At 44.0% G+C, this 24,957-nt stretch overlaps 2 protein-coding genes across 2 annotated transcripts; both read left to right on the top strand.

The window, feature by feature from the left end:
* Positions 1 to 2,513: 2,513 nt before the first annotated feature.
* LOC132780145 (apolipoprotein C-I-like) lies at positions 2,514 to 12,600 on the top strand. The gene is made up of 4 exons (XM_060783698.2): positions 2,514 to 2,622; positions 4,274 to 4,366; positions 7,003 to 7,156; positions 12,348 to 12,600. Exons 2-4 carry the CDS (start codon positions 4,312 to 4,314, stop codon positions 12,421 to 12,423), a joined length of 285 nt encoding a protein of 94 aa, XP_060639681.2. The 5' UTR covers positions 2,514 to 2,622; positions 4,274 to 4,311; the 3' UTR covers positions 12,424 to 12,600.
* A 6,512-nt stretch (positions 12,601 to 19,112) lies between these two features.
* LOC137095317 (apolipoprotein C-II-like) lies at positions 19,113 to 24,241 on the top strand. The gene is made up of 3 exons (XM_067461802.1): positions 19,113 to 19,241; positions 21,389 to 21,548; positions 24,131 to 24,241. The coding sequence occupies exons 1-3, from the start codon at positions 19,190 to 19,192 to the stop codon at positions 24,219 to 24,221; spliced, it is 303 nt and encodes a 100-aa protein (XP_067317903.1). The 5' UTR covers positions 19,113 to 19,189; the 3' UTR covers positions 24,222 to 24,241.
* The last annotated feature ends 716 nt before the right edge of the window (positions 24,242 to 24,957 follow it).

Below are 24,957 nucleotides of genomic sequence, written 5' to 3'. Positions count from 1 at the left end.
GGGAAGGGAAGAAGGAAGGGAAGGGAAGGAAGGAAGGAGGAAGAAAGGAAAGAAGGAAAGGAAGGAAGGAAGAGAGGGAGGGAGGAAGGGAGGGAGGAAGAAATAGAAAATTGGAAGAAAGGAAGGAGGAAAGAAAGGAAAGAAGGAAGGAACGCAAGGAAGAAAAAAGGATGAAAGACCCAAGCACCACAACTGAAGGGAGATGTTGACTCCAAGCTGGAATGTGTCCACAGGAGGGTGACTCAAAGGTTCAAGGGTCTGGAGAACAAGCCCTATGAGGAGCGGCTTAAAGAGCTGCCCATGTTTAGCCGGCTGAAGAGAAGGCTGAGAGGAGACATATAAATATGTGAGAGGAAGCCACAGGGAGGAGGGAGTAAGCTTGTTTTCTTCTTCCCTGGAGACTAGGACACAATGGAGCCATGGCTTCAAACTGCAGGAAAGAAAGGAGATTCCACCTGAATATGAGGACGAGCTTCCTAACTGTGAGAGAGAGCTGTTCAGTAGAGGAACTCTCTGCTCCAGTGTGGTGGAGACTCGTTCTTTGGAAGCTTTCAAGCAGAGGCTGGCTGGCCATCTCTCGGGGGTGCTTTGAATGCGATTTCGCAGAATGGAGTTGGACTGGATGGCCCAGCAGGTTTCTTCCAACTCTAGGATGCTATGATTCTGTCATCCGTAGTACAGTATAGTCTTGTTGTAGAGCAATTTAGAATCACTGTGGATTAGGCCCAAGCCATTGTGGGTTGCCTGGTGAGAAAAGAGAAGCCAATATTGCAAAATAAATCCCACCAAGTTGAAGCAGAAGCCACTGAGATGATTTATTAGCGATTCAGCTGAAAAGGATGCAGAGCAGCAATCATTCGCTAAGCTAAGCATACATAAGTACAAATAAAGGCCATTTTTATAGAAAAACAGAGTTGTGTGGTTCAAATCTCCCGCTCCCCGCCTGTTGGGGTTCAGCCTGCGTGTGAACCTGAACCTGATTCTCTGATTGTATTTCCTGATGCTACTGAACATGTATTTTTCCCTGATGGTATACCGGCTAAGCAGTGTAATGTCTCCAGTGGTGTGGGGCGCAGACACCCTGTGATAATGCGGCATGTCTCATGAAGAGCCACATCCACTGTTTTAGCGTGCTGAGATGTGTTCCACACTGGGCATGCGTACTCAGCGGCAGAGTAGCACAGCGCAAGGGCAAATGTCTTCACTGTATCTGGTTGTGACCCCCAGGTTGTGCCAGTCAGCTTTCGTATGATATTGTTTCTAGCGCCCACTTTTTACTTGATGTTCAGGCAGTGCTTCTTGTGGGTCAGAGCACGGTCCAGAGTGACTCCCAGGGATTTGGGTGCGCTGCAATGCTCCAGTAGGATTCCTTCCCAGGTAATAATCCTCAAAGCTCAGGATGCTTGTCTGTTCTTAAGGTGAAAGACACATGTCTGTGTTTTAGATGGATTAGGGATCAGCTGGTTTTCCCTGTAGTAGGCAGTAAGAGCATCTAGAGCTTTGGAAAGCTTCTGTGTGACCATCTCAAAGCTCCTTGCTTGAGTGGTAATGGCACGATCATCAGCATAGATGAAGCTCTCTGTCCGTTCCGGCAGTGGCTGCTCATTTGTGTAGGTGTTGAACATGGATGGAGCAAGCACGCTCCCCTGAGGCAGGCAGTTCTTCTGTTTCCGCCATCGGCTTCTCTGGCCCTGGAACTCAACAAAAAAGCTCCTGTTACGGTCCAGAGTGACTCCCAGGGATTTGGGTGCGCTGCAATGATCCAGTGGGATTCCTTCCCAGGTCATAATCCTCAGAGCTCAGGATGCTTGTCTGTTCTTAAGGTGAAAGACACATGTCTGTGTTTTAGATGGATTAGGGATCAGTTGGTTTTCCCTGTAATAGGCAGTAAGGGCACCTAGAGCTTCGGAGAGCTTCTGATGTGAGAGAATTGGCTGTCTGCAAGAACGTTGCTCAGGGGATGCCAGGATGTTCGGATGTTTTACTTCTGAAGATGCCTGCCATAGATGCAGGCAAAACATCAGGAGAGAATGCTTCTGAAACATAGCCAGACAGTCCAGAAAACTCCCAACAATGCAGTGATTCCAGCCATGAAAGCCTTTGACAATACATGAAGGTATTATTGTTGTTGTTTATGTTTATTTATACCCTGCTTTATCTCCCCCGAAGGAGACTTGCAAGCTTGTTCTATGCAAAATTCGCACTTGGGGTTATTTTGTACCAAAAACATAAAACAAATCCCTTCATGGTGGAAGGGTGGACTAGATGACCCTTGGGGGTCCCTTCCAGTGCTGTATGTATATCTATTTGTGCTTTTGTGCAAACTTGTTTTGCAACAACCTCTATGGAAATGCCAAGCCAGCCATTCCTTCCTTCTGCTTTTTTTCTTGCACAATCTGTCTGGAAGTGTGAAGAAACCAGACGGCGCATCAGCACAATGACAACAGACAAAAGTAATTGTTTCTCCTTTTTGACAAATTGAGTTCCCAAGAAGGGATGGAGCACCTTAACAAAGGAAGGAGGAGACAGAGGAGGAGACACAACAAGAGTCCTTTTAGGGAGCAGCCCAGTGCGAATCCTGTCCAGAACCGTGGGTGATTGTCTTTGCAGTCCTTGGGACCAGTAAGTATGGGAGGGAGACAAATGGAGATGGGATGCAGGTAGGAAAGACATCCCAGTCCATAGAAATGGATGTTCAATTTTGGAATAATGGGAGTTGTAGTCCCCAGAAGGAAGTTCTCAAGGTGCAATGGTGGTTTGGAGGATTTGTCGAGCGGGAAAGCCAGGAAGAACTTTTCAAAACTTTTCCAAAACTTTCAGAAAACATTTGGAAACCTTTTGCAGGTTCCATCCTGGTTTGAGGATTCTGGGAGTGGTAATCACAGAAAGAACATTTCAAGTATATATATTGGTTTGGGGATTCTAGGAGTAGTAGTCCCAAAAAGGAACTTTTCAAGACTCTAGACTGGTTTGGGTATCTTGGGAATTATAATCCCTGAAATAACTTTTTTAAATGTTTGGAAAACTTTTCAAAAGCTTTTGGAAAAACTTTTGGAAAGCCTTTTGGAAGAAGTTTCAAAAGGTTGTGGTCGGTTTTTCAGGCTGTATGGCCAGGTTCTAGAAGCATTCTCTCCTGATGTTTCGCCTGCATCTGTGGCATCTGTTCCTCAGAGGTTATGAGGAAAAGTTTTCAAAAACCTTTGGAAAAACTTTTGGAAACCCTTTTGGAAAAAGTTTCAAAACTTTTGAAAAACTTTTCAAAACTTTTGGAAAGGCCTTTAAATCCTTGTAAAGAATTTTTGGAAAACTTTTCAAAACTTTTGTAAAAACATTTTTTGAAACTTATTTATTTATTATTTATTTACTTTATTTATATACCGCTTTTCTCAGCCCTTAGGCCTTTTGCATTGCATCCATACTGTAAAAACTTTTTTTCAAAACTTTTGGAAAACTTTTCAGAATGTTTTTTCCAAATCTTTGGAAAAACTTTATCAAAACGTGCAGAAAATGTCCCAACACGTTTGGAAAACTTTTCTAAAACTTTGGGAAACATTTCTAAAAACTCTTGGGGAAAAAACGTTTTCAAAACTTTTGGAAAAACCTTTGGAAACCCTTTTGGAAAAAGTTTCAAAACTTTTGAAAAACTTTTCAAAACTTTTGGAAAACCCTTTAAAACCTTGTAAAGAACTTTTGGAAAACTTTTCAAAACTTTTGGAAAAACTTTTTTTCAAAACTTTTGTAAAAAGTTTTTCAAAACATGTGGAAAATGTCCCAAAACCTTTGGAAAACTTTTCTAAAACTTTGGGAAACATTTCTAAAAACTCTTGGAAAAAAACCTTTTCAAAACTTTTGGAAAAATCTTTGGAAACCCTTTTGGAAAAAGTTCCAAAACTTTTGAAAAACTTTTCAAAACTTTTGGAAAACACTTTAAAATCTCGTAAAGAACTTTTGGAAAAACTTTTTCAAAACTTTTGGAAAAACCTTTTTCAAAACGTGTGGAAAATGTCCCAAAACTTTTGGAAAACTTTTCTAAAACTTTTGGGGGAAAAAAATCTAAAAACTCTTGGAAAAAATGCTTTCAAAACTTTTGGAAAAAAAATATTGAAAAACTTTTCAAAACTTTAGGAAAACCGTTTCAAAACTCCATACTGGTTTGGGGATTTTGGGAGTGCTAATACCTCAAAAGAACTTGTAGATGCAGCCTGTATTTACTACTGGATTGAAGAGTTGCCTCCTATATACACAGTGCTCATGGTTTTCATCTTCTTTCCAGTTCCTTCACCAAGAAGTCCAATTTTCTCTTCCGCAATCATGCAGATCGTACTTTCTGTTGCCGTGGTCCTCGTGGCACTGTCTGTTGTGGCAGGTGAGACCTAAACACAACTGTTTATTATTATGATATCGTAATATATTCTCTTAGAGTGAGTTCCCCATGCTCTGCAACCACAGGTAAGTCAAACTGTGGATAGGGGATCTGCAGATACGGAGACGCTATTGAATGCATTATATTCCATTTTTCCACCCAAAGGTCGTATAATAAGGTCGTATAATGTGAAAATGCCATCAAGCCAACCCAGGTGTTGCAATCCTCAGGTGAAACTTTTGCAAAGGCTGCTTTTCCCATATTGTGCCGTGCCGTCGTCTCCGGTTTGGCCAGCTTGGCAGTTTTGCAATCTCTCCGTCGTGGGTCGCCGCACCTTTTTGCTCCCCAAAAAGAGATACACCCCCAGTTTGGAAGGCCCTCCGAAACCCATTGCAGCAGCCCTTCCCAGTTGGACATGTCCCAGCAGGCCTGGACCCTCCCAGTATCTTCCTCCCAGCTTTCATTCCTTTCTTCTCTTTCTTTCCTTCTTTTTCATTCCTTTCTTCATCCCAGTTTCCCCAGGGAAAAGTCCTTCTGCGGTGCAGCCATACTGAAGAAAGTTTGCAGTTTGCCACTTGAAGTGCAATGGCTCAATGCCATACAATCCTGGGAGTTGTAGTTTTGCAAGGCCTTCACCTTCTCTGCCAAACTACAACTCCCAGGATCCCATAGCATTGAGTCACAGCTGTTCAAGTGGCGTCAAACTATGTTCCATCAAGGAGTGTCGTCAAGTTAGGTTCCATTCGGGAGTGTAATTGCACTCCAAGAATCCTGGGAGTTGTAGTTTTGCAAGGCCTTCAGCCTTCTCTGCTAAACTACAACTAGCATTGAACCACAGCCATTCAAGTGGCGTCAAACTATGTTCCATTTGGGAGTGTAATTGCACTCCAAGAATCCTGGGAGTTGTAGTTTTGCAAGGCCTTCAGCCTTCTCTGCCAAACTACAACTCCCAGGATCCCGTAGCAGTGAGGCACAGCAGTTCAAGTGGCGTCAAACTATGTTCCATTCAGGAGTGTAATTGCACTCTAAGAATCCTGGGAGTTGTAGTTCTGAAAGGCCTTCAGCCTTCTCTGCCAAACGACAACTCCCAGGATCCCGTAGCAGTGAGGCACAGCCGTTCAAGTGGCGTCAAACTATGTTCCATTCGGGAGTGTAATTGCACTCCAAGAATCCTGGGAGTTGCAGTTTTGTAAGGCCTTCAGCCTTCTCTCTACCAAACTACAATTCCCAGGATCCCGTAGCATTGAGGCACAGTCATTCAAGTGGTATCAAACTATTTTCCATTTGGGAATATAATTGCACTCTAAGAATCCTGGGAGTTGTAGTTTTGTAAGGCCTTCAGGCCTCTCTACCAAACTACAACTCCCAGGATCCCGTAGCATTGAGGCACAGCCATTCAAGTGGCATCAAACAATGTTCCATCTGGGAGTGTAATTGCACTCCAAGAATCCTGGGAGTTGTAGTTTTGCAAGGCCTTCATTCTTCTCTGTGAAACGACAACTCCCAGGATCGCATAGCATTGAGGCACAGCCATTCAAGTGGAATCAAACTATGTTCCATTCAGGATTGTAATTGCACTCCAGGAATCCTGGGAGTTGTAGTTTTGTAAGGCCTTCAGCCTTCTCTGCCAAACGACAACTCCCAGGATCCCGTAGCAGTGAGGCACAGCCATTCAAGTGGCGTCAAACTATGTTCCTTTCGGGAGTGTAATTGCACTCCAAGAATCCTGGGAGTTGTAGTTTTGTAAGGCCTTCCAGCCTTCTCTGCCAAACTACAACTCCCAGGATCCCGTAGCATTGAGCCACAGCAGTTCAAGTGGTGTCAAACTATGTTGCATTCGGGAGTGTAATTGCACTCCAAGAATCCTGGGAGTTGTAGTTTTGCAAGGCCTTCAGCCTTCTCTGCCAAACTACAACTCCCAGTATCCCGTAGCAGTGAGGCACAGCCGTTCAAGTGGTGTCAAACTATGTTCCATTCAGGAGTTTAATTCCACTCCAAGAATCCTGGGAGTTGTAGTTCTGCAAGGCCTTGAGAGTGCCAAAGAGTGCAAATGACAACTCCCAGGATTCGATCTATATGGCATTACACCTGCATTCACTTTAGTTAAAGCAGACTGCAACCATATTTATTCTACAGTGTGTGGATGCATCCCTTGCAAGACTACAACTCCCATGAGCCTGGGCAGTGTTAGCATATGGTTTCCTCATTGCCAGCAGGTGGGAGAAATGTCTGTATGCGGGAGATGTTTTGAGCCATTGCTGTTCAAGTGAGGTCAAATTGTGTTCCATTCTGCAGTGTAATTGCACTCGAAGAATTATGGGAGTTGTAGTTCTGCAAGGCCTTGAGAGTGCCAAAGAGTGAAAACTACAACTCCCAGGATTCAATCTCATGGAGCCATGGGGGTTAAAGCAGAGTGCAACCACATTCATTCACAGTGTGTAGATGCAACCTTTGCGAGACTACAACTCCCATGAGCCTGAGCAATGTAGTCACATGTTCCCAAGTAAGTGGGGAGATGTGTGCAAGCAGGAGATGCGCCACAGTTCACAAACATGACCTTTTCATCCCCTTTGATATCTCCCAGGATGCTGGGAGTTGTAGTCCAAACACTACCCAGCTGCTTCTTTGCCTTGCTCTAGGTACTGATGAAATCCCAGTTGCAAACGAACCCAGTTTGACTCAGAAACTGGAGAAATTCCAGCAGGAAGTCCAGACTTTTGTGGACCGCGTCGGCGAGGAAACCAAGGAGGCGTTCCGTGACATCCATCACAGCGAATTCAGCAACAAGACCAGGTGAGTCGCCATCAAATCCCATGCAATGTTGGACTACAAGTCCCAGCATCCCCACTGGCCTCTCAAAGGGATGCCGTTGGAACTCCTCTTTGAGCACCAGGACTCCAATGGGACGCAAACCACTGGGAGTTGTAGTTTGCTCAACCTTTGGGCAGAAAAGGCCGAAAAGTCCTTGGGGAAACTACAACTCCCAGGATTATATAGTTTGGGTTAAAATAGGGTCAGACTGCAGCGTTGTTATACAATGGAACTCCATAGGCCCAAATAAATACCCAGAAAAGGTGAAAAACCCGTATAATTTGAGAACGCTAAGCAGGGTCTGCCTTGGTTCGGATGTGGATGGGGGACTGCTGTTTTATTTCAAAGGAAGGAACTAACCAAACTACTACTACTACTACTACTTATTGTTATTATTGTTATTATTATTATTAAGTAATAATAATAATAATATAATAGTAATAATAAAGTAGTAAAATAATAAGTAGTAGTAATAATATAATAGTAATACCACTACTAGTAGTTATTATTATTATTAAGTAGTAATAATAATAATATAATAGTAATAATAAATATTACTACTTATTATTATTATTAAATAATAATAATATAATAGTAATAATAAAGTAGTAAAATAATAAGTAGTAATAATATAATAGTAATAATAATATAATAGTAATAATAATAGTAATAATAAATATTACTACTTATTATTATTATTAAGTAATAATAATATAATAGTAAAGTAGTAAAATAATAAGTAGTAATAATATAATAGTAATAATAAATATTACTACTTATTATTATTATTAAGTATTAATAATATAATAGTAATAATAATATAATAATAATAAAGTAGTAAAATAAGTAGTAATAATAATATAATAGTAATAATAAATATTACTACTTATTATTATTATTAAGTAATAATAATATAATAGTAATAATAATATAATAGTAATAATAATATAATAGTAATAATAAAGTAGTAAAATAATAAGTAGTAATAATATAATAGTAATAATAAATATTACTACTTATTATTATTATTAAGTAATAATAATATAATAGTAATAATAATAAAATAGTAAAATAATAAGTAGTAATAATATAACAGTAATAATAATATAATAGTAATAATAAAGTAGTAAAATAATAAGTAGTAATAATATAATAGTAATAATAAATATTACTACTTATTATTATTAAGTAATAATAATATAATAGTAATAATAAATATTACTACTTATTATTATTATTATTTTACTACTTTATTATTACTATTATATTATTATTATTACTTAATAATAATAATAATTCGGGTTGTTGTAGGTTTTTCCAGGTTATATGGCCATGTTCTAGAGGCATTTTCTCCTGACGTTTCGCCTGCATCTATGGCAAGCATCCTCAGAGGATGCTTGCCATAGATGCAGGCGAAACGTCAGGAGAAAATGCCTCTAGAACATGGCCATATAACCATATATGGCCATATAACCCTGAAAACTTACAACAACCCAGTGATTCCGGCCATGAAAGCCTTCGACAATAATAATAATTTGTTTATGTTTATGTTTATGAATAAACACTTGAGAAAACACTAGGAAAGTCACTAGGAAAGTCGATGGCAGACTTGAAGGCCAGATGATCTGCTTTGAACTGGATTATATGGCAACGTAGACTCATACAACCCCAGATAATGTGGATTATCTGCTTTGATGATCTGGATTATATGGAGATCCAGTCCTATAGTCCTCTTCAGAGTCCAGTTGGTCAAAATCCAGAGATTGCATTCTATGGAAAAGGTGGCAGTTCCTTCAGGCGCCACTAGGAGGAGCTGCAGGCTATGGCAAAAATGCATTGGGGATGCAACAAGAAAAGGTGCATGTTGAAGAACAAATAAATGAAGTCAGATCCCATTTGAACTCCCATGGTTCAATACTATGGAGTCGTGGGAGTTGTAGTTTGCAAGGCCAAAGAGTCCAAACTACAACTCCCAGGCTTCCATAGTAATTCAAGGAGCATTCGTTTTCCAATCTAGAGGTGCATCCCACCCAAAGAGTGAAGTGACTCAATACTATGAAGTCGTGGGAGATGTAGTTTGCAAGGCCAAAGGGTCCAAACTACAACTCCCAGGCTTCCATAGCAATGCTTCTTGTTGCATCGATGATGCAACAAGAAAAGGTGCATGTTGTAGAACAAATAAATGTAGTCGGTCCCCATTTAAACTGAAATGGCTGAATATTATAGGGTCGTGGGAGCTGTAGTTTGCAATGCCAAAGGGTCCAAACTACAACTCCCAGGCTTCCATAGCAATTCAAGGAGTATTCGTTCACCAATCTAGAGGTGCATCCCACCCAATGAGTGAAGTACCTCAATACTATGGAGTCATGGGAGTTGGAGTTGTAGTTTGCAAGGGCAAAGGGTCCAAACTACAACTCCCAGGCTTCCATAGTAATTCAAGGAGCATTCGCTCTCCAATCTAGAGGTGCATCCCACTCAAAAATACTATGGAGTCGTGGAAGTTGTAGTTTGCAAGGCCAAAGGGTCCAAACTACAACTCCCAGGCTTCCATAGCAATGCTTCTTGTTGCATCGATGATGCAACAAGAAAAGGTGCATGTTGTAGAACAAATAAATGTAGTCGGTCCCCATTTAAACTGAAATGGCTGAATATTATAGGGTCGTGGGAGTTGTAGTTTGCAATGCCAAAGGGTCCAAACTACAACTCCCAGGCTTCCATAGCAATTCAAGGAGTATTCGTTCACCAATCTAGAGGTGCATCCCACCCAATGAGTGAAGTACCTCAATACTATGGAGTCATGGGAGTTGGAGTTGTAGTTTGCAAGGGCAAAGGGTCCAAACTACAACTCCCAGGCTTCCATAGTAATTCAAGGAGCATTCGCTCTCCAATCTAGAGGTGCATCCCACTCAAAAATACTATGGAGTCGTGGAAGTTGTAGTTTGCAAGGCCAAAGGGTCCAAACTACAACTCCCAGGCTTGCATAGCAATGCAATGAGCATTCGTTCTCCAAGCTAGAGGTGCATCCCACCCAAAAATACTATGGTGTCGTGGGAGCTGTAATTTGCAAGGGCAAAGGGTCCAAACTACAACTCCTGGGCTTCCATAGCAATTCAAGGAGCATTCGCTCTCTAATCTAGAGGTGCATCCCACTCAAAAATACTATGGAGTCGTGGAAGTTGTAGTTTGCAAGGCCAAAGGGTCCAAACTATAACTCCCAGGCTTGCATAGCAATGCAATGAGCATTTGTTCTCCAAGCTAGAGGTGCATCCCACCCAAAAATACTATGGTGTCGTGGGAGCTGTAATTTGCAAGGACAAAGGGTCCAAACTACAACTCCCAAGCTTCCATAGCAATGCAAGGAGCTTTCACTCTCCAATCTAGAGGTGCATCCCATCCAAAGAGTGAAATGACTCAATACTATGGGGTCGTGGGAGTTGTAGTTTGCAAGGCAAAGGTTCCAAACTATAACTCCCAGGCTTCCATAGCAATGCAAGGAGCATTCGTTCTCCAATCTAGAGGTGCATCCCATGCAAAAATACTTTGGAGTCATGGGAGCTGTAGTTTGCAAGGGCAAAGGGTCCAAACTACAACTCCTGGGCTTCCATAGCAATTCAAGGAGCATTCGCTCTCTAATCTAGAGGTGCATCCCACTCAAAAATACTATGGAGTCGTGGAAGTTGTAGTTTGCAAGGCCAAAGGGTCCAAACTATAACTCCCAGGCTTGCATAGCAATGCAATGAGCATTTGTTCTCCAAGCTAGAGGTGCATCCCACCCAAAAATACTATGGTGTCGTGGGAGCTGTAATTTGCAAGGACAAAGGGTCCAAACTACAACTCCCAAGCTTCCATAGCAATGCAAGGAGCTTTCACTCTCCAATCTAGAGGTGCATCCCATCCAAAGAGTGAAATGACTCAATACTATGGGGTCGTGGGAGTTGTAGTTTGCAAGGCAAAGGTTCCAAACTATAACTCCCAGGCTTCCATAGCAATGCAAGGAGCATTCGTTCTCCAATCTAGAGGTGCATCCCATGCAAAAATACTTTGGAGTCATGGGAGCTGTAGTTTGCAAGGGCAAAGGGTCCAAACTACAACTCCTGGGCTTCCATAGCAATTCAAGGAGCATTCGCTCTCTAATCTAGAGGTGCATCCCACTCAAAAATACTATGGAGTCGTGGAAGTTGTAGTTTGCAAGGCCAAAGGGTCCAAACTATAACTCCCAGGCTTGCATAGCAATGCAATGAGCATTTGTTCTCCAAGCTAGAGGTGCATCCCACCCAAAAATACTATGGTGTCGTGGGAGCTGTAATTTGCAAGGACAAAGGGTCCAAACTACAACTCCCAAGATTCCATAGCAATGCAAGGAGCTTTCACTCTCCAATCTAGAGGTGCATCCCATCCAAAGAGTGAAATGACTCAATACTATGGGGTCGTGGGAGTTGTAGTTTGCAAGGCAAAGGTTCCAAACTATAACTCCCAGGCTTCCATAGCAATGCAAGGAGCATTCGTTCTCCAATCTAGAGGTGCATCCCATGCAAAAATACTTTGGAGTCATGGGAGTTGTAGTTTGCAAGGCCAAAGGGTCCAAACTACAACTCCCAGGCTTTCATAGCAATGCAAGGAGCACTTGCTCTCCAATCTAGAGGTGCATCCCATCTAAAAATACTACGGGGTCATGGGAGTTGTAGTTTGCAAGCCCAAATTGTCCAAACTACAACTCCCAGGCTTCCATAGCAATGCAAGGAGCATTCATTCTCCAATCTAGAGGTGCATCCCACCCAAAAATACTATGGAGTCATGGGAGTTGTAATTCGCAAGCCCAAAGGGTCCAAACTATAACTCCCAGGCTTGCATAGTAATGCAAGGAGCATTCGTTCTCCAATCTAGAGGTGCATCCCACCCAAAAATACTATGGAGTCGTGGGAATTGTAGTTTGCAAGGCCAAAGGGTCCAAACTACAACTCCCAAGTGTCCATAGCAATGCTAGGAGGTTTTGCTCTCCAATCTAGAGGTGCATCCCCCCCCCCAAAGAGTGACTCAATACTATGGAGTTGTGGGAGTTGTAGTTTGCAAGGCCAAAGGGTCCAAACTACAACTCCCAACTCCAATCTAGAGATACACCCCATCCAAAGAGTGAAGTTGACAGGTTCCTCTGACTCTTTCTTGCCCTCAACAGGAACTGGTTCTCGGAAAACTTCCGGAAGCTGAAGGAGAAATTCAGGACCCTCTTTCCCAGAGAGGAAGCCAACTGAATCCATCCATGGACTCCGATTCCCATCATCCCCACACTGGATGGAAGGAGGGGACCTCCATGAAGCAAAGATGGAGCATCACCCGACCCTCTGTGTCCTGTCTTTGCCTTCCTTTCGTCCTTCTTTGATACGCTTCTATTATTAATAAAGAGATTATGCCTTCCTGGTGAAATACAATCTCTGCTTATTCTTAGGATATGTTTTCCCCCTTCTTTCCTCCGAGACACACTCGTGGGAGTTGTAGTTTGCAAGGCCAAAGTGTCCAAACTACAACTCCCAGGCTTCCATAGCAATGCAAGGAGCATTCGCTCTCCAATCTAGAGGTGCATCTCAAAGAGTGAAGTGACTCGATACTATGGAGTCATGGGAGCTGTAGTTTGCAAGGCCAAAGGGTCCAAACTACAACTCCCAGGCTTCGCCAATCTAGAGATGCATCCCACCCAAAGAGTGAAGTGACTCAATACTATGGAGTCATGGGAGCTTAGTTTGCAAGGCCAAAGGGTCCAAACTACAACTCCCATGCCTCTCCAATCTAGAGGTGCATCCCACCCAAAGAGTGAAGTGACTCCATACTATGGAGTTGTGGGAGCTGTAGTTTGCAAGGCCAAAGGGTCCAAATTACAACTCCCAGGCTTCCATAGCAATGCAAGGAGCATTCGCTCTCCAATCTAGATATGCGTCCCAAAGAGTGAAGTGACTCAATACTATGGAGTCGTGGGAGCTGTAGTTTGCAAGGCCAAAAGGTCCAAACTACAACTCCCAGGCTTCCATAGCAATGCAAGGAGCATTCGCTCTCCAATCTAGAGGTGTATCCCACCCAAAGAGTGAAGTGACTCAATACTATGGAGTCGTGGAAGCTGTAGTTTGCAAGGCCAAAGGGTCCAAACTACAACTCCCAGGCTTCCATAGCAATGCAAGGAGCATTCACTCTCCAATCTAGAGGTGCATCCCACCCAAAGAGTGAAGTGACCCAATACTATGGAGTCATGGGAGCTGTAGTTTGCAAGGTCAAAGGGTCTAAACTACAACTCCCAGGTTTCCATAGCAATGCAAGGAGCATTCACTCTCCAATCTAGAGGTGCATCCCACCCAAAGAGTGAAGTGACCCAATACTATGGAGTCGTAGGAGCTGTAGTTTGCAAGGCCAAAAGGTCCAAACTACAACTCCCAGGCTTCCATAGCAATGCAAGGAGCATTCGCTCTCCAATCTAGAGGTGCATCGCAAAGAGTGAAGTAACTCAATACTATGGAGTTGTGGGAGATGTAGTTTGAAAGGCCAAAGGGTCCAAACTACAACTCCCAGGCTTCCATAGCAATGCAAGGAGCATTCGCTCTCCAATCTAGAGGTGCATCGCAAAGAATGAAGTAACTCAATACTATGGAGTTGTGGGAGCTGTAGTTTGCAAGGCCAAAGGGTCCAAACTACAACTCCCAGGCCTCGCCAATCTAGAGATGCATCCCACCCAAAGAGTGAAGTGACTCAATACTATGGAGTCGTGAGAGCTGTAGTTTGCAAGGTCAACGGGTCCAAACTACAACTCCCAGGCTTCGCCAATCTAGAGATGCATCCCACCCAAAGAGTGAAGTGACTCAATACTATGGAGTCATGGGAGCTTAGTTTGCAAGGCCAAAGGGTCCAAACTACAACTCCCATGCCTCTCCAATCTAGAGGTGCATCCCACCCAAAGAGTGAAGTGACTCCATACTATGGAGTTGTGGGAGCTGTAGTTTGCAAGGCCAAAGGGTCCAAATTACAACTCCCAGGCTTCCATAGCAATGCAAGGAGCATTCGCTCTCCAATCTAGATATGCGTCCCAAAGAGTGAAGTGACTCAATACTATGGAGTCGTGGAAGCTGTAGTTTGCAAGGCCAAAGGGTCCAAACTACAACTCCCAGGCTTCCATAGCAATGCAAGGAGCATTCACTCTCCAATCTAGAGGTGCATCCCACCCAAAGAGTGAAGTGACCCAATACTATGGAGTCATGGGAGCTGTAGTTTGCAAGGTCAAAGGGTCTAAACTACAACTCCCAGGTTTCCATAGCAATGCAAGGAGCATTCACTCTCCAATCTAGAGGTGCATCCCACCCAAAGAGTGAAGTGACCCAATACTATGGAGTCGTAGGAGCTGTAGTTTGCAAGGCCAAAAGGTCCAAACTACAACTCCCAGGCTTCCATAGCAATGCAAGGAGCATTCGCTCTCCAATCTAGAGGTGCATCGCAAAGAGTGAAGTAACTCAATACTATGGAGTTGTGGGAGATGTAGTTTGAAAGGCCAAAGGGTCCAAACTACAACTCCCAGGCTTCCATAGCAATGCAAGGAGCATTCGCTCTCCAATCTAGAGGTGCATCGCAAAGAATGAAGTAACTCAATACTATGGAGTTGTGGGAGCTGTAGTTTGCAAGGCCAAAGGGTCCAAACTACAACTCCCAGGCCTCGCCAATCTAGAGATGCATCCCACCCAAAGAGTGAAGTGACTCAATACTATGGAGTCGTGAGAGCTGTAGTTTGCAAGGTCAACGGGTCCAAACTACAACTCCCAGGCTTCCATAGCAATGCAAGGAGCATTCGCTCTCCAATCTAGAGGTGCATCCCAAAAGTGAAGTGACTCAATACTATGGAGTTGTGGGAGATGTAGTTTGAAAGGCCAAAGGGTACAAACTACAACTCCTAGGCTTCCATAGCAATGCAAGGAGCATTCGCTCTCCAATCTAGAGGTACATCCCACCCAAAGAGTAAAGTGACTCAATACTATAGGGCCATGGGAGCTGTAGTTTGCAAGGCCAAAAGGTCTAAACTACAACTCCCAGGCTTCCATAACAATACAAGGAGCATTCACTCTCCAATCTAGAGGTGTATCCCACCCAAAGAGTGAAGTGACTCAATACTATGGGGTTGTTGGAGCTGTAGTTTGCAAGGCCAAAGGGTCCAAACTACAACTCCCAGGCTTCCATAGCAATGCAAGGAGCATTCGCTCTCCAATCTAGAGGTGCATCTCAAAGAGTGGAAATACTATGGAGTCATGGGAGCTGTAGTTTGCAAGGTCAAAGGGTCCAAACTACAACTCCCAGGCTTCCATAGCAATGCAAGGAGCCTTTGTTCTCCAATCTAGAGATGCATCCCGCCCCAAAAGTGAAATGACTCAATACTATGGAGTCATAGGAGCTGTAGTTTGAAAGGCCAAAAGGTCCAAACTACAACTCCCAGGCTTCCATAGCAATGCAAGGAGCATTCGCTCTCCTATCTAAAGGTGCATCCCACCCAAAGAGTGAAGTGACCCAATACTATGGAGTCGTGGGAGCTGTAGTTTGCAAGGCCAAAGGGTCTAAACTGCAACTCCCAGGCTTCCATAGCAATGCGAGGAGCATTCGCTCTCCAATCTAGAGGTGCATCCCAAAGAGTGAAGTGACTCAATACTATGGGGTTGTGGGAGCTGTAGTTCGCAAGACCAAAGGGTCCAAACTACAACTCCCAGGCCTCTCCAATCTAGAGGTGCATCCCAAAGAGTGAAGTGACTCAATACTATGGGGTTGTGGGAGCTGTAGTTCGCAAGACCAAAGGGTCCAAACTACAACTCCCAGGCCTCTCCAATCTAGAGGTGCATCCCAAAGAGTGAAGTGACTCAATACTATGGAGTCGTGGGAGCTGTAGTTTGCAAGGCCAAAGAGTCCAAACTACAACTCCCAGGCCTCTCCAATCTAGAGGTACATCCCACCCAAAGAGTGAAGTGACTCAATACTATGTAGCTGTGCGAGCTGTAGTTTGCAAGGCCAAAAGGTCCAAACTACAACTCCCAGGCTTCCATAGCAATGCAAGGAGCATTCGCTCTCCAATCTAGATGTGCATCCCACCCAAAGAGTGAAGTGACTATGGAGTTGTGGGAGCTGTAGTTTGCAAGGCCAAAGGGTCCAAACTACTACTCCCAGGCCTCACCAATCTAGAGGTGCATCCCACCCAAAGTGTGAAGTGACTCAATACGATGGAGTCGTGGGAGCTGTAGTTTGCAAGGCCAAAGGGTCCAAACTACAACTCCCAGGCTTCCATAGCAATGCAAGGACCATTCGTTTTCCAATCTAGAGGTGCATCCCACCCAAAGAGTGAAGTGACTCAATACTATGGAGTCGTGGGAGCTGTAGTTTGCAACGCCAAAGGGTCCAAACTACAACTCCCAGGGATCCATAGCAATGCAAGGAGCCTTTGTTCTCCAATCTAGAGATGCATCCCGCCCCAAAAGTGAAATGACTCAATACTAAGGGGTTGTGCGAGCTGTAGTTTGTAAGGCCAAAGGGTCCAAACTACAACTCCCAGGCTTCCATAGCAATGCAAGGATCATTTGCTCTCCAATCTAGAGGTACATCCCACCCAAAGAGGGAAGTGACTCAATACTATGGAGTTGTGGGAGCTGTAGTTTGCAAGGCCAAAGGGCCCAAACTACAACTCCCAATTCAAGGAGCACTGGTTCTCTAATCTAGAGTGAATGAAGTTGACAGGTTCTTTCTTCTTTCTTCCAAGACACACTCGTGGGAGTTGTAGTTTCACAAGTACAAAGAGTGCAAACTACAAAGCCCACGATTCCAAACCATGGCAGTTAAAGCAGTATCCAACTGCACTCATAAGGCCGTGTAACTACGCCTTTTGGGTCCGCCAATGAGGCTGGTTGATCAATGACCAGGGAGTCAATATTGCACAAACTGGCATCAGCAGATCCTGACCTTTTTTGCCCCAATTCTGTCTGCTAACCAATATTTGTGCAAACACACCTTTGGACTAAAAGTCTAGCTTTTGGATGAGGTTGTTTGATTTCTAATAGAAGGTCCAAGAGACCTCCTAAAACTAGAAACCCTATGTAATGGTGGGATGTGTAGTTTTCCTAAGGCGTGCATCTTCACTTCAATTACCTTCACTAAACACTAAGGAATCCAGGGAGTTGTTGTTTTCCTGACTGAAGAATGAATGCACACTGGAGGGGTCCATCGTGGAATATGTAGTTTCCCAAAGGGTGCACTGGAGAATGAATACACTTTGGCACCGCTTCAACCACTATAGAATAATATAATAATGGGATTTGTAGTTTTACATGAGGTTCGGCATCCATGAATTGCCGTGTCTTGATGCTATGGAGTCCTGGCATTTGTAGTTTTTCTAAGGGCATCTCAAACGGACTAATTAATACACTTTGGCACACTTGAACTGCCACGGAAGCATGGGAGTTGTAGTTTTACTAAGGGTGCATGCGGTTCGGCATCCACAAAGTGCAATAGCCCGATGCTATAGAGTCCTGGGATTTGTAGTTTTCCTAAGGGCATCTCAAACGGACAAATTAATACCCTTTGGCACACTTGAACTGCCACGGAAGCATGGGAGTTGTAGTTTTACTAAGGGTGCATGCGGTTCGGCATCCACAAAGTGCAATAGCTCGATGCTATAGAGTCCTGGGATTTGTAGTTTTCCTAAGGGCATCTCAAATGGACAAATTAATACACTTTGGCACACTTGAACTGCCACGGAAGCATGGGAGTTGTAGTTTTACTAAGGGTGCATGCGGTTCGGCATCCACAAAGTGCAATAGCTCGATGCTATAGAGTCCTGGGATTTGTAGTTTTCCTAAGGGCATCTCAAACGGACTAATTAATACACTTTGGCACACTTGAACTGCCACGGAAGCATGGGAGTTGTAGTTTTACTAAGGGTGCATGCGGTTCGGCATCCACAAAGTGCAATAGCTCGATGCTATAGAGTCCTGGGATTTGTAGTTTTCCTAAGGGCATCTCAAACGGACAAATTAATACACTTTGGCACACTTGAACTGCCACGGAAGCATGGGAGTTGTAGTTTTACTAAGGGCGCATGCGGTACAGCATCCACAAACTGCCATGGCTTGATTCTATGGAATCCTGGGATTTGTAGTTTTTCTAAGGTTGTCTCAAATGGATTAATTAATACACTTTGGCACACTTGAACTGCCACGGAAGCAGGGGAGTTGTAGTTTTACTAAGGGTGCATGCGGTTCTGCATCCACAAACCGCCATAGCTCGATTCTATGAAGTCCTGGGATTTGTAGTTTTCCTAAGGGCATCTCAAACCATTGAATTAATACACTTTGACACACTTGAACTGCCACGGAAGCTAGATCAAGGGAAGTCACGTTTCCCTTCGATTCTGTGTTGGTCACCTGGAATAATAGCCTGGAATTATAGCCCTGCACAGCAGATTGGGGTTGGACTAGATGGCCTTTGGGTGCCCCTTCCAATTCCCGGATTCTCTTCTAGGGTTCTCCTGCCTGTCTCCCAAAGGTCATATTTATCTGACCCAGGCTGGCTTGCAACCTTTGTTTGCTCGGACTCTGGCCGGCTCGAAGGGGAGCGGAGGTCCCATTGGGCGAGCAGGTGGAGGACCAGAAAGAGGATTGCCGACTGGACGCCTGACCATCTCTTCCCCGGCCAGAGCTTAGTCGGTCCAGAAGACAAACGAGGCAGATTCAGGCAGAGAGGTAAGAGCGCTGGGGCATTTCGATAGCCAAAGGGAAGCAGGATGACCAATGGGGCAAAGCATGGAATAGGTGCTGATGGTGCTTCTACGCCAGGCATGGGCCACCTTGGGCCCTCCAGGTGTTTTGAACTTCAACTCCCACAATTCCTAATAGCCAGTATTCCTAACAGGCACTTTTGGCAGTTTGGGACATTTAATAATACATTTGGCTTTGGATTCTTCCAGGTTTTGCCTGCAAAGCTCTATCTCTTCCAACATCTCAGGCAACTGTGCTGAAAATGGGTCTCAAACTGGTGGCCACAACACTCTTGTTAGTGGTCCTCTGCTCTGGTAAGTACTTCTGGACTGCCGATTCGGGCTTCTGACCATGTACAAAGTGCAAACAGGGTGTGGTTTTGAGTTCTGCTGTAATGTAGAGAACTATAACAGCATCAAGTGCAATACAGAAGTTGGAAGAGACCCCAAAAGGTCATCTAGTCTGACCTCATTCTGAGTAGAAAGCCAAAGTCCTTTTGGAAACATGACCAAGGTTCTTATAGTCTTTGTATAATGTTCATATACTACAGTGTTTCTCAACCTGGGGGTCAAGACCCCTGCAAGGGGGGGGGGGGTCGCGAGGGGGTCTCAGAGGGGTCTCCACAGACCATCAGAAAACACAGTATTTTTTGTTGGTCATGGGGGGTTCTGTGTGGGAAGTTTGGCCAATTCTATCATTGGTGGGGTTCAGAATGCTCTTTGATTGTAAGCGAACTAGAAATCCCAGCAACTACAACTCCTAAACGTCAAGGTCTATCTTCCCCAAACTCCACCAGTCTTCACATCTAAACATATTGAGGATCCATGCCAAGTTTGGTACAGATCCATCATTGTTTGAGTCCGCTGTCCTCTCTGGATGTAGGTGAACTACAGCTCCCAAATTCAGGGTCAATGCCCACCAAACCCTTTCAGTATTTTCTGTTGGTTGTGGGAGTTCTGTGTGCCAAGTTTGGTTCAATTCCATCATTGGTGGGGTTCAGAATGCACTTTGATTGTAAGCGAACTAGAAATCCCAGCAACTACAACTCCTAAACGTCAAGGTCTATCTTCTCCAAACTCCACCAGTCTTCACATCTAAGCATATTGAGTATCCGTGCAAAGTTTGGTCTGGATCCATCATTGTTTTGAGACTACAGTGCTCTCTGGATGTAGGTGAACTACAACTCCCAAACTCAAGGTCAATGCCCATCAAACCCTTCCAGTATTTTCTGTTGGTCGTGGGAGTTCTGTGTGCCAAGTTTGATTCAATTTCATTCTTGGTGAAGTTCAGACTGCTCTTTGATTTTAGGTGAACTATAAATCCCAGCAACTACAACTCCCAAATGTCAAGGTCTATCCCCCCCAAATTACACCATGGTTCACAATTGGGCATATTGAGTATCCGTGCCAAGCTTGGTCCAGATCCATCATTGTTTTGAGTCCACAGTCGTCTCTTGATGTAGGTGAACTACAATTTCCAAACTCAAGGTCAATGCCCACCAAACCCTTCCAGTATTTTCTGTTGGTCATGGGAGTTCTGTGTGCCAAGTTTGGTTCAATTCCATCGTTGGTGGAGTTTGGAATGCTCTTTGATTGTAGGTGAACTATAAATCCCAGCAACTACAACTTCCAAATGTTAAGGTCTGTTTTCCCCAAGCTCCACCAGTCTTCACATATAAGCATATTGAGTATCCGTGCCAAGTTTGGTCCAGATCCATCACTGTTTGAGTCCACAGTGCTCTCTGGATGTAGGTGAACTACAACTCCCAAACTCAAGGTCAATGCCCACCAAACCCTTCCAGTATTTTCCGTTGGTCGTGGGAGTTCTGTGTGCCAAGTTTAGTTCAATTCTATCATTGGCGGGGTTCAGAATCCTCTTTAATTGGAGGTGAACTATAAATCCCAGCAACTACAACTCCCAAATGACAAAATCAATTTTTTTTTGAGTGGACTGGACGGCCTTAAGTATTTTCTGTTGGTCATGGGGGGGGGGGGGGGGTTCTGTGTGGGAAGTTTGGCCCAATTCAGTCGTTGGTGGGGTTCAGAATGCTCTTTGATTGGAGGTGAACTATAAATCCCAGCAACTACAACTCCCAAATTTCAAGGCCTATTTTCCCCAAACTCCACCAGTCTTCACATCTAAGCATATTGAGTATCTGTGCCAAGTTTGGTACAGATCCATCATTCTTTGAGTCCACAGTGCTCTCTGGATGTAGGTGAACTACAACTCCCAAACTCAAGGTCAAGGCCCACCAAACCCTTCCAGTATTTTCTGTTGGTCATAAAGAACTGTATGAAGGAGTCACGGCAATAGGAATATTGAGAAACACTGATGTACTGCATTGTTTTTAGCACAGTTTGCTGCTTTGTATCTTCATGAAGGGAAGGAGCAAAACAATAACAATAACAATAAACAATAACAATAACAACAATAACAATAACAATAACTCATCTTTTCATAGAAATCTCCAGCTTCCGCCTGCAGAAACGGGAAGCTCAAGAGGAGGCGCAAGTCCTGACCCAACTCCAGGAGGCAGCCAAAGGATACTGGGACCAGGTTTCCAATACGACCCTGGGCTGGTTCGGCCAAATCAAGACCCTTGGGTTTAATCAGAAGCTCAGGTGAGAATACTACAGATCCCAAGCCAGGGAGACAAGTGCAGGGATCTCAAGTCCGCATCACTTGTCAAGACATATAGAGTATCTACGCTGTCAAATGTGAATGCAGAATGATCCTCCACTTGACTGCTATGGCACCATGATATGGAAACATGGGAGTTGTAGTTCCTCAAGGCCTTGACTTTTGTCTTACCAAAGACTTCCTTCTCCATAGCATTGATCCAGGGCAGTTAAAGTGTTCAAATCACATTTATCCGACAATGACAGTAGATAAACCCTTGGTGAAACTACAATTCCCAAGAATCCATAGCACTGAACCACAGCAATTAAAGTGGTAACAAACTGCATTCATTTCGCAGCGTTGATGCACCCTTACAACTTCCAAGATTCATTCACAGTGTAGATGCACCCTTAGTAAAACTACAACTCCTACGATTCCATGTAGATGCACCCTTAGTAAAACTACAACTCCTAGGATTCCAAAGCATTGAGCCATTGTGGTTAAGTGGGTTCATACTCCATTCATTTCCTTGGTTAAACTACAACTCCCAATATTCATGCTACATTGTAGGTGCATCCTTAGTGAAACTACAACTTCCAAGATTCATTCACAGTGTAGCTGCACCCTTAGTAAAACTACAACTCCTAGGATTCCATAGCATTGAGACATTGTGGTCAAGTGGGATCATAATGCATTCATTTCCTTGATTAAACAACAACTCCCAATATTCATGCTACGTTGTAGGTGCACCCTTAGTAAAACTACAACTTCCAAGATTCATTCACAGTGTAGCTGCACCCTTAGTAAAACTACAACTCCTAAGATTCCATAGCATTGAGGCATTGTGGTCAAGTGGGGTAATACTGCATTCATTGGTTAAACAACAACTCTCAATATTAATGCTACATTGTAGGTGCACCCTTAGTGAAACTACAACTTCCAGAATTCCATAGCATTGAACCACAGCAATTAATCTGGAGTCACTGAGCTTTGGTTCTATAGATGTTTCTTTGGTGAAACTACAACTCCCAAGATTCATTCCACAGTGTAGGCCTTAGCGCAACTACAACTCCCAAGATTCATTCCACAGTGTAGGTTTGTCCTTAGCAAAACTGCAACTCCCAAGATTCATACCACAGTACTGATGTACCCTTAGCGAAACTACAACTCCCAAGATTCATTCCACAGTGTAGGCCTTAGCGAAACTACAACTCCCAAGATTCATTCCACAGTGTAGGCTCATCTTTAGTGAAATGACAACTCCTAGGATTCCATGGCATTGATTCACGGTAGTTAAAGTCACACTGCCCTTATTCAAAGGTGTAGATGCACCCTTGATGAAACTACAGCTCCCAATATTCATGCCACAGTTGAGATGCATCCATAGTGAAATTACAACCCCCAGGAGTCATTCCGCAGTGCAGGTGCACCCCATAGTGAAACTATAACTCTCCGGATTCTATAGCATTGAACCACAGCAATCAAAGTGGGGTCACAGTGCATTTGTTCTATAGTGTACATGTACCCTTAGTGAAGCTACAACTCCCAGGATTGGTTCTACAGTGTAGATGCACCCTTAGTGAAACTACAACTCCCAAGATTTATTCTGGAGACTACATGCCCCGTTAGTGAAACTACAGCTCCCAAGATTTATTCTACAGTGTAGATGCCCCCTTAGTGAAACTACAATTCCCAAAATTTATTCACAGTCTAGATGCACCCTTAGTGAAACTACAACTCCTAGGATTCAATAGCATTGAGACACAGTAATCAAAGTGGGGTCACAGTGCATTTGTTCTATAATGTAGATGTACCCTTAGTGAAGCTACAACTCCCAGGATTGGTTCTTCAGTCTAGATGCATCCTTAGTGAAGCTACAGCTCCTAGGATTCAATAGCATTGAGCCATGGCAATGAAAGTGGGGTCACAGTGCATTTGTTCTATAGTGTAGATGTACCCTTAGTGAAACTACAACTCCCAAGATTTTTTCTTCAGTCTAGATGCATCCTTAGTGGAACTACAACTCATAGGATTCAATAGCAACGAGCCATGGCAATCAAAGTGGGGTCACATTGCATTTGTTCTATAGTGTAGCTGCCCCCTTAGTGAAACTACAACTCCCAAAATTTATTCTTCAGTCTAGATGCACCCTTAGTGAAACTAGAACTCCTAGGATCCAATAGCATTGAGCCACGGCAATTCAAGTGGGGCCACAGTGCATTTGTTCTATAGTGTAGATGTACCCTTAGTGAAGCCACAACTCCCAGGACTGGTTCTACAGTGTAGATGCACCCTTAGTGAAACTATAACTCCCGAAATTTATTCTTCGGTCTAGATGCATCCTTAGTGAAACTACAACTCCTAGGATCCAATAGCATTGAGCCACGGCAATTAAAGAGGGATCACAGTGCATTTGTTCTATAGTGTCGATGTACCTTTAGTGAAGCCACAACTCCCAGGACTGGTCCTACAGTCTAGATGCCCCCTTAGTGAAACTACAACTCCCAGGATTCCATAGCGTACGGAAAGCAAGCCTCTAATGTTGTTGTGACGCCTTTTCTCCTTTTTCCTTCTTCCCTTCCAGCGACATGTACGAAAAGGGCACCTCGGCCGTGGGCACCTACTGGAACATCATCTCCGACCAACTCTATCACCATTGGCACGGCGATCAATAATTAGCGTGGTTTGCAAGGCCCGTGGTGGCCCTCTGGCTTGCTTTTCGTGCAATTTGGACACAAAGCTCTGTCTTTCCTGCGTCTCGAGTGAATAAAGTGCCTTTCCTTCCCCTGAGGTCTTCCCATATGCCTCTTGTGTTCCCATAGATAGACACATTTATTTGGTGCATTTGTTAACCGCCATTCTCAGCCCTAGGGCGACTCATGGTTGTGAATACACATGGTTGTATTCTATTGATTTTGACATTTAATTCCCAATTTAGCCCCCATTTAAAGTCTATATTCTTGCAATTTTGCATTTTCTGTGCTCTAGTGACACCTACAGGTCATAATAGGCATTAGGTCAAGGTTTTCCCTGGACATTAAGTCCAGTCGTGTCCGACACGGGGACTCTGGTGCGCATCTCCATTTCGAAGCTGAAGAGCCGGCGTTGTCCGTAGACACCTCCAAGGTCATGTGGCCAGCATGACTGCATGAAACGCCGTTACCTTCCTGCCGGAGCGGTACCTATTGCTCTACTCACGTTTGCATGCTTTCAAACTGTTAGGTTGGCAGGAGCTGGGGCTAACAGCAGGAGCCCACCCCACTCCCAGGATTCGAACCTACTATGTGGCCAGCATGACTGCATGAAGTGCCGTTACCTTCCCGCCGGAGCGGTATCTATTGCTCTACTCACATTTGCATGCTTTCAAACTATTAGGTTGGCAGGAGCTGGGGCTAACAGCAGGAGCCCACC

Source organism: Anolis sagrei, chromosome Y (genome assembly GCF_037176765.1).
Source record: "Anolis sagrei isolate rAnoSag1 chromosome Y, rAnoSag1.mat, whole genome shotgun sequence".
NCBI lineage: Eukaryota > Metazoa > Chordata > Lepidosauria > Squamata > Dactyloidae > Anolis > Anolis sagrei.
This window is presented reverse-complemented; position numbering and strand designations above follow the sequence as displayed.